This window comes from Terrapene carolina, unplaced genomic scaffold, assembly GCF_002925995.2.
Source record: "Terrapene carolina triunguis isolate 2854851 unplaced genomic scaffold, T_m_triunguis-2.0 Scaffold96, whole genome shotgun sequence".
Lineage (NCBI taxonomy): Eukaryota > Metazoa > Chordata > Testudines > Emydidae > Terrapene > Terrapene triunguis.
Genome location: NW_020664447.1, coordinates 38,895,496 through 38,904,781, shown reverse-complemented (window position 1 = coordinate 38,904,781; position 9,286 = coordinate 38,895,496). Strand labels below are relative to the sequence as shown.

Below are 9,286 nucleotides of genomic sequence, written 5' to 3'. Positions count from 1 at the left end.
ATTTGAGTCCCAAAAAGCCGGACATGTCCGGGAAAATCCGGACGTATGGTAACCCTACTGGTTGCGAGCCTCCCAACCTGGGTAGACAGACGCTCACTACCAGGGCTTGAACTTAATTAGCTCAAAATAGCAGTCTGGACGTTTCAGCTCAGTCTGCAGCTCGGACTTTTAAGTCTAGGGGAACGCATGAGTGTGACAGCCCAAGCTCCAGCCACAACATCCACACAGCGTGTGTCCACCTGTGCTGAGAGAGACTCCCTTACCTGCAGTGTAGGCATATCCTCGGGCTTGTCTACACATAAACCCCTACAGTGGCACTGCTCCAGCTGCACTGCTGTAGCGCTTCAATGAAGACACTATCTGTGTTGATCAGAGGGGTTCTCCTATCTGCATAGGGACTCCACTTCCCTGAGAGGTGATAGGTAGGTCGACAGGAGAATTCTCCCGTCAACTTAATGCCGTCTAAACCAGGGGTTAGGTTGGTTTAACTGTGTCACTCGCAGGGCCAGATTAACTCTTCTGTGCCCCGGGCCTATTAGATTTTGTGGGGCCCCTGTATACAAGTATTTTTCCTGGGAGGGAATTTGGTGCATAAGGGGGCTGGGGCAGGGGACTGGGGTGCAAGAGGGGGTGTGGGGTCTGGGAAACAGTTTGGGTGCAGAAGGGGATTCTGATCTGGGGCAGGGGGTTGAAGGTGGAAGAGGAGGTCCAAAGTGCAGGCTCCGCCAGGAGGCATTTACTACAGGCAGCTCCCAGGCTGCGGCGCAGCGGGGCTCAGGCAGGCTGCCTACATGCTGTGGCCCCACGCTGCTCCCGGAAGCAGCTGCGGGGAGGGGGACAGCATGTCTCTGTGCATTGCCTGCTCCCACAAGTGCCGCAACCGTAGCTCCCATTGGCCGCTCCCATTGGGAGTGCAGGGATGGTGCTGAGGGCGGGGCAGCATGCGGAGCTGCCTTCCCCCCACACACACACCAGGGGTCACAGAGACGTGCTAGCAGCCAGCGCTTCTGGGAGCAGCGTGTGGCCAGAGCATGCAGGCATCCTGCCTGAGCCGCCCCGCTGCGCTGTGGGACTTTTAGCAGCCCGGATTTGGAGATTTATTTTTGCGGGGCCCCCCTTGAGCCAGGGTTCTGGGCGGCAGTCTCTAAAGCCCCTGCCTTAATCTGGCCCTCGTCACTCGGGTGTAGATTTTTCAACCCCCAGAGAGACATAGTTATATCAACCTAATTTCCTAGTGTAGACCAGGCCTCAGTGCCAGTTCTGTCATCCTTGTGTTGACTAGTACCATATTGTGCAAGTAGCCCCGTTGAAACTTGTGGATTATTCAGTCTAAAGTGCTGCTCAGTGTGAGTAAAGGTGCCAGAATCTAGCCCTAAGTAATTCCAGTGGAGGCTAAAGAAAAGATTTGTGGGAAATGTAACACAGTGTAAAGAACTTAAAACAATTTTCATATAATAGAAAGATTTTGTTGGAAAAGAAAATTACAATGTAAAGTGACTTGTAATTACACCTTTAATGAATATTAATACACCTTTTAAAAGGAGTTTTCCTTTTTTAATTTTTTTTTTTTAAACACCAGATAAAAACCAAGACGGTGGCCCAGTGTGTAGAGTTTTACTACACATACAAAAAACAAGTGAAAATTGGTCGGAATGGGACCTTAATCTTTGGGGACATTGATGCCACTAATGAGAAGTCTATGAAAGATGAAGCTGAGGTTGATATCAAGGTAACCACCCAACCCCCTGGCCTGCTTTTGGCTTCGGTGCGAAATGCAAACTTCATAGACTGAATCACAGTTCACTCTTTATAATTTTACTGATGCTACATATACATAAGAAATAATAAATATTGTCCTAACTGTTGCATAGATTCCTTAAGTAATTGTCTGATTAGAAACGCTTGTGTTTCTAAGGCCATGTCTACACTGCCACTTATATTGGCAAAACTTTTGTCGCTCAGGGGTATGGAAAAAAACACCCCCTTGAACGACATAAGTTTTTTGCCAGCGTAAGTGCTGGTGTGCACTGCGCTATGTCAGTGAGAGATGCTCTCCCGCCGACATAGCTATCGCTGCTCGTTGAGCTGGTTTTATTGTGTCAACAGGAGCGCTCTCTCCAGTCGGCATAATGCGGCAACATGAGTGCTCTTACAGTCCACTAGGCTCAGCCTCCTATCCTTTTTCACATAATTACCTCGACCTGCCATAGAGCTGAAGCTTGAAGAAGAAAATACTAACTGTGTCTCTTTATCATTTCTTCTTGTCAAGAGTTCCCATAGGTTTGCACGTGTTCTTCCTCCCAGAAAGGAGAATTACAGTGAGGAACATACGCACGTGGAGGAGGTGTCTGAGAAGGAGGAAGAGTTGGATGACAGGAAGAGCACAGTGCCTCCCAAGGCCACGCAGACACTACAAGCCAATGAAGTGGTCAGTGTTGCACTGAGTTGCATGTGCTTCCCCCCCACCAGTCCTTTCTACACCCCTGGTTAACAGTTTGGAAAATGTTGAATAAAGATAGACAGTTCCAGACAAAGTATCTTCAGCTTTAACTTTTCCTGGTGGAAGGAGCTTGAACTGGAAAACTCTGAGTATTACCAGCATCCAGATGGCGTTCTATATGACTTGATGGGCAGGGAGAGATGGTGACTAAGAATGTGATGAAATCCTACACAATGCCCTGGGACTGGTGCTCGGAGAGGAGGATGAGTGGCGCTAGAAATACCAGAGAGAGTTTCTCATTAGGGATGGCTTGGATTGGAATACTGTGGGGTCAGAGTTCAGCCAGCAGCCTTTATTCCAGAGATGCCTCATTTTCAGTTTGCTTTAACAACTGTCTCTTTGCCATGTAGGTCAATGAGATCCTTATTTCAAGAACCGAGGAGTCTAATGCCCCAGGGGAAGCCAGCAGTAGGACTGTAAGGAAGCCTAAGGAGGCAGCAGTGAAGCCTCAAAAGACTTCTCCCCCAGTACAGAGGAGGAGACGGAAACCAAAGCCAAAACCAGACACACCCAGTAAAGCTCAGAACCAAGAGAACACGTTTCCATGTAAAAAATGTGGCAGGTAAGAGTAAATGCATTGACAATGACAATCACAGGAACGTTGTACAAAAGGAACATTAGCTTGAGAAGCAGTTTTTGTGGAGATGTACAATAAATTGTTGGAAATGGAGGCAATAATATGAACAGCTTACCACCACTGGTGCTGTCTTTCAGATTAGATCTTAAAAACAGTTGGTCCTTAATGACTCAAGGTTGTCAAAGGTCCCATAGTAGTTTTCATAATCATGGGCATATTAACCCAAGTGCCCTGAACAGATTACAATTTGGATGATCACATTCTGCGACCCCCATGTATGCTTTAATGTTGCTGTGTGCTGTTAAACGGCTGCACGTCCCACCTCAGCAGTGTTTACATTTCACTGGTGTGTGGAGAGATTCCTGTATAGCGGAAAAAGCACTTTAAGAACTTGTCAGATGACTAATACTATAGGCATGTAGGGCGTTATCATTACGATAGCAGCAGGTGCCAGGTAAGGGGTGAACAAATGGTTTGATTAAATTTACACAGGTCTCTTATGCGTATCGTATGTATATTATTTTCCCTCTGTGACTCCAGCCAAGAAAGTTCAGTTTGCTGCCTAAATTGCTTAATCCCAAAGAATAACGAGTCTCATAATACCAGGAGTTCCTCACCATTTTAAATACAGAAGCAGGATTGGGAGGAGATGAGGAGAACCAGAAGGAATGACATCTTTGTCTAATTCAGTCATCAGTGGTGGTGACAGGTTTCCACGGTGTGGGGGTCACTTAGCTGGCACTGGCAGGACACCTCTCCACTAGGCACTGAAGTAGCACAGCTTTGAGAAGTTTCACTGTTGTCTCTCTAGCCTGGACGCTCACAGGGGGAGAATCTTAATGGTGTTCAAGTCTATTTGGTGCCACTAAAATTGAGAAATTATTGCAGGGGAGAAGAGGATAGAGAGAGAATGGAAACCACAAAGGGCAAAAGGCAAAAAACATTGACCCTGGGGGGAGAAGTGCAAAAAAGAGGGCACTGGTCATTGTTTGTCTGCTTGCTTGCTTATTTATTTGTATTACAGTTGTGCCTAATAAACTGGGGGCCATTATTGCTCAGCAGTGTACAGATCCATAGTGAGAGGCGGAGCCTGCCTCCAAGAGCTTAGAATCTAAATGGACATGACAGATAAAGGGTGGGAGGGAAAATCAAGGCCTAGAGAGGTGAAATGACTGGTCCAAGGTCATACAACACATTGTCTGCCAAAAACAGAATCTAGGTCTCCTGAGTCCTAAGTTAGTGCCCCATCTACTGCACCACACTGCTGCGTACGGAATGGGAGTGAGAGCAGTCGTAGTTGCAGTAGTTCCATGTTGGTGGTGATACAGGGTCTTTCTCTGTAGTCTATTGACTTCAAACCAGAGATGCAACAGCCCCTTTGGCAAGGGAGGGAAGAGGAGGTACGGAGAGACTGAGCAAACAGGTACATGTGTGTGTTCTTCCTCAGGGTCTTCTACAAGGTGAAAAGCCGCAGTGCTCACATGAAGAGCCACGCGGAACAGGAGAAGAAGGCAGCAGCATTGAAACAGCGAGAGAAAGAGGCGGCGGCGGCGGCGGCAGCAGCAGCGCAGCGGGAGGAGAGCAGTGACGAGGGGAGCAGCAGCAGTGACAGCAGTGGCAGTGGCAGCTCGGATGAGGATGGGGAGATTTAGCCATAGCCCTGGGGAAGTCGAGGGAGTAGCAAGGCTGGACCCCACCTCTCTCTCGGTGTGTTTGCCTCCATTCCTGCACTTTCCTTATCTGGACTGAGTTATACTAGGCTTCTGTCCATTGCTGCCATTTCCTCATCCCACATTCTGCACCTCACCCTGTCAGTATAGACTGAGCCAAATCAGTGGATAAAGAGATTTGTGTGAACTTGGATATTCTTTTTTACAAATCAAATTTCTATTTTATTTATAAAGGTACCTGAGGTACGTAATAGAACAATGTCATCAGGAGCGGAATTCAGTTCTCCTGCGGATCAGTCAGGGCTTTCTCCTTGTGCTTGCCAAGAATCATGGCAACGAGACTCTTGAGTATAAAGGCTTCCAGACCTGAGCAAGAAAAAGATGCTCTGCCCTGAGACTGTCTGCATCTAGTTACTGTGACACCGGTGTTTTGTAGTGATTTCCTTCCATAGCAAATTGCCTGTCACTGCCCTTCCCGCTTTCCTCTCCGAGTGCTATCCAGGCTCTTAGCAAGTTCTGTGGAAATATGAGACATACCCTGGGTCACTGTATGACAGAAGTGTGAGGGGGAGGGGTGAAGAACAATTCACCCCACCCCTCTCCTCTGAGAGCAGATTTCTATTTTCCTGTAGCAAGGGGATGCCTGATATTTCCTGTGCCATTAAGAGTTCAGTAGAGGACATATAGCATCCTGTGAGATAAGAGTAGCCACAAACCTTAAAGATCTGGCCACATTGTGTACAGGAAGCGAAGTAGTTATTGGGTCACTTTTAGAAGAATTTGCCCCCTCACAAGTGCAATTTGAAAGGCCTCTATCGATCACATCTGGCTTTAACTCATTACAAAAGGGAGCAAGGTTGTTATGAGACTTGACTCAAGACACGTTTTTTGCATTGTGCACGCCTCACAGAGATGGGAAGGGTGGACTTGGATCTCTTCCTTAGGCTTCTTTACTCCCTTCCACAAAGGGCCATTATGCAGGAAGATGCCCATTTTCCCTTTACCCATCCCTTTAAATGGCCACCTACAGGAGTTACACTGCAGAAGCTCTGTGTCCTTCCATTCATTCCTTTGCAGATGTGTTTGGACTGCACAGAATGCTGGGCTATTCCATCATGGCCCCCTTCCCAGTGAAATGTAGACTCTTCATGCAGAGCTGGCATTGAAATAGCCAAAAGTCTAGGCAGCTAGGCCTGTATCAAAGCAAAGTGTTAAGAGAAAGCAAAAATAGGTCAGCTGAATGCTAAAATTGCACAGAATTTGTCTGTACGTATATACATAGTGTTCACATACCTTTATTTCATAAAACTAAAAAATCCAGTGTAGTTGCAGCTGTGTTGGTCCCAGGATATTAGACAAGGTGGGTGAGGTATTCTCTTGTATTGGACCAACTTCTGTTGGTGAGAGAGACAAGCTTTCAAGCAGGGGTGCAGTATGCAGTACCAGCAAGAGATTTATTATTACTCTGCTCCTTAAAGGAGCAGAACGCAGCTAGGGAGGACATTCACTCTTTATATGGCTTTAACAGCACAATATAAAGTTTGTTAGCATATATAGTGTGCTGTTACGTTGGTCAGGAGTTTTCAAGAGGGGAGAGGTGGGGGGACGAAAGGTGTTTAAACAATGTTTTTGATTCTGTTTCTCCCCATTGGTCTGAATTATCCATGACATCCACACTGCATCACATCAAGTCCAAATCATTAGAGGAATGCCTCTGCTTGCACTGACCAGTGGATGTTTGGATTCTGATGTCAGCCCAGTTCTGCAGTCTGATGGGAATCAGGTGTTGTCCCCAGTGTACATACAATTCCTTTATGCAGCCAAACTAGTCTAACATGCATTTTGCTAACTGGAACTGGAGCAGCAAAACAAAGAAAACAAATGCCTTATTTTCCAGCTTTGTGGGTGAGAGAACTATAAGTGAAGATTATAATGCCGGACACTGACAGCCTTAAACCAGCTGCCTCAGGAATCTGACAAGAACTCTACTGAAAATATGTTACTCATCTTAGCAGTGGAGCTAAGACTTATCACACATTTGCCCACCTTTATTTAAATGAAGCTCCTTCTGATCTGACAGCTTAGGCATTGTCAGTTTCACCCAGAACAATTTACAAACTTGGAACCTAATCCTGTAAACCCCTTAATCATTTGATCAATCCCATTAAAGATAATGGGACTATTTGCATGACTATGGACCACTTTTGGGGGCTGGTAAAAGTTTCAGGAGTCTGTTCCTATAAAGGAAGTTGAATTCCTCATTGAAATGCAATGTTTGGGTACCATAAATTTTGTCTTTTAATAAGTCATACGTGGGCTGAAATGGCTCCTCACCCAACTCCCATATTCCATATAAACAGACTGAATCCTACATATTTGGGGGGAAAGTGAGTAGTTAACCATGTTGATGTTTGTATATACAAAGGGGAGGTATCAGAGGGGACGGAGAGCGTGGGGGCCCCAAGCTCGGGGTGGGGAGGAGTCACTTGGGGAGGTCACGTGCCCCCCCCCCTTGTGTCCCTCCCATGAGTGCAGTACCAGCAAGAAATTATTTCTACTTGCACCACTGCTTTCGAGCCACACAGAGCTCTTCTTTTTCTGAAGAGCTCTGTGTGGGTCAAAAGCTTGTCTCTCCAACAGAAGTTGGCCCATACAAGATAATACCTCACCCACCTTGTCTCTCTATAAAGAATCCAGTTGTTTCCTTGTGCTGCATCCATTGCAGAAGAGAGTAACTGGCTCCTTTCATGGCCTCTGCCCTTCATTATAAGTATAGGGAGAAGAAATGGGGAGATCGGCAGGAGCCAGTGAGAATAACTGAAGAGGCAAATTGGATTTAGTGGCAACAACACCCTGCAGTGAAGCCTCCGTAGTACTGTGAAGCATTTGTATCTGCAGGCAGCCAGTTCTCACTCCCACCTCCGGAGGAACATCATGTGCTGATATTTATGTGGCACTTAACTGCATGAGCAAAGAGCAGTAGTTTGTAATAAAATGTTTAAATGTGGCAGTGAATTGCCAGTTTTCTGATGCTAGTGCAATGCACATCGGATCACGTGCAGTTCAGTAGTGGCATCTGGTGGTAAGATAAGTTAATTGCCTGTGCATTCCTGAGCAGTGCTGCTTGGCTAGTTCCAGTAGATGACAGCAGGTTGTCCCTGATCTGGCTGACTTGCAATAGGCTCTCCAAGCTGCTGGATAAGTTTCAGGTAAGAATGCCTTTGTGCTTGTTCATGCCTTGTGCTTGTTCAACTACAATTTAATATAGTTCAGATTCCAGCCTGTCACCTGCCTGTCCTGGCTCTTTTGCCCCCTGGCACCAGAGCCTCCTCCACAGACCTTGGGAGCATCTCCTTTTTTGGCAGCTACAGTTGTTTCACTGCCTAATTAAGTCCTCAAGCCATATATTTGATACCCTACTCTTTAAGCTGTTCATCTTTGCACAGCTCCTTTTCCTTAGTTAGGAAGGCTTCTTCCTTTATAATAAAAATAAATATAGTTAATTGACTAGTATTTTTTAAATGTTAATCATTTTAATTGACAAGAAATGCCCCCTCTTTCCACCCGCATATTTAGCTTCTGTAACTAGCCTGGGCTTATACCAGTTTGGGGATCAAAAAGCCGGCTTCCAGTCCAGAATCCAGATCTCCGTGTGCAATCCTATAAAACCCATTTGTCACTGTGTGAACTGGTCTGGACTGGAATGTGGAAGCAGATTGCCTGTCACCTGCTATTAATTATTCATTAGCAAACTGCAGAGAACCAAAAGCAAATAATTTTCACAAGAAACGCTCAAGCAGCAAATCTTAAGAATTTAAATATTAATTATTAATAAAGAATATTTTTATTTGAAAATTGGGCACACTCTGCATGCTCTGTGCTATCCCAGCAGTGCTGTAAATAACTGAATATTTGGAGTGCTGTGTCAAGGAGAGAAAAAAGTCAAGTAGCTGTGTATTATGTTCTACTCAAAATAAGTCACTTCTGAATTCTTCACATCTGCTAATGATCCATTTTCAGGGTTGGACGTAAATTCCAGTAAAAGGTTACAATGCCATTAAGCCTTAAAATGGCAGTTCTTTCCAGAAGATTGGAAAATCACTAATAAATGCCAGACTCTGGGAATTAGAGAGCAATGCAGCAGTTTAAAAAGCAAATAGGACGATTAGGTGCATTTTAAAAGGGATTGAAAATAATGCAGAACATATACCATCATATTGAACACCTGGAGTACTCTGTCCTGTTATAAAGTGGAGATCAAAAAGGCCCAGAAATAAGCAACAAAAATAAGTGGAGATACAGCTGGACTTATATGGGCTGAGAGAGAGAGCAGTCACTAGGATCATTGTGTTGGAGAGGAGGCTTGATTTGAGGTATTGAAAATTATGAAAGTTATAAAGGGAAACTTATCAGTCTCTCTCCTTTATTCCATAATAATGGAACAAGGGAACAATCTCTAAAATTCAAGGGCAGTGCAGTTAGAACAAATACAAAGAAATACAACAGCATGTAGCCACTCTGGAAATCATGACGTCAGAT

General features: G+C 45.3%; 1 protein-coding gene across 1 annotated transcript in view; it reads left to right on the top strand.

Moving 5' to 3' along the window:
- ELMSAN1 (ELM2 and Myb/SANT domain containing 1) overlaps positions 1-6,186 on the top strand; it is a 47,783-nt gene extending 41,597 nt beyond the window's left edge. Inside the window, exons 7-10 of the mRNA XM_029911410.1 lie at positions 1,580-1,729; positions 2,270-2,428; positions 2,851-3,062; positions 4,525-6,186. Coding sequence (XP_029767270.1) covers positions 1,580-1,729; positions 2,270-2,428; positions 2,851-3,062; positions 4,525-4,729 — 726 coding nt within the window. The 3' untranslated portion in view covers positions 4,730-6,186. The remainder of the gene's footprint in view (positions 1-1,579; positions 1,730-2,269; positions 2,429-2,850; positions 3,063-4,524) is intronic.
- Positions 6,187-9,286: the final 3,100 nt, after the last annotated feature.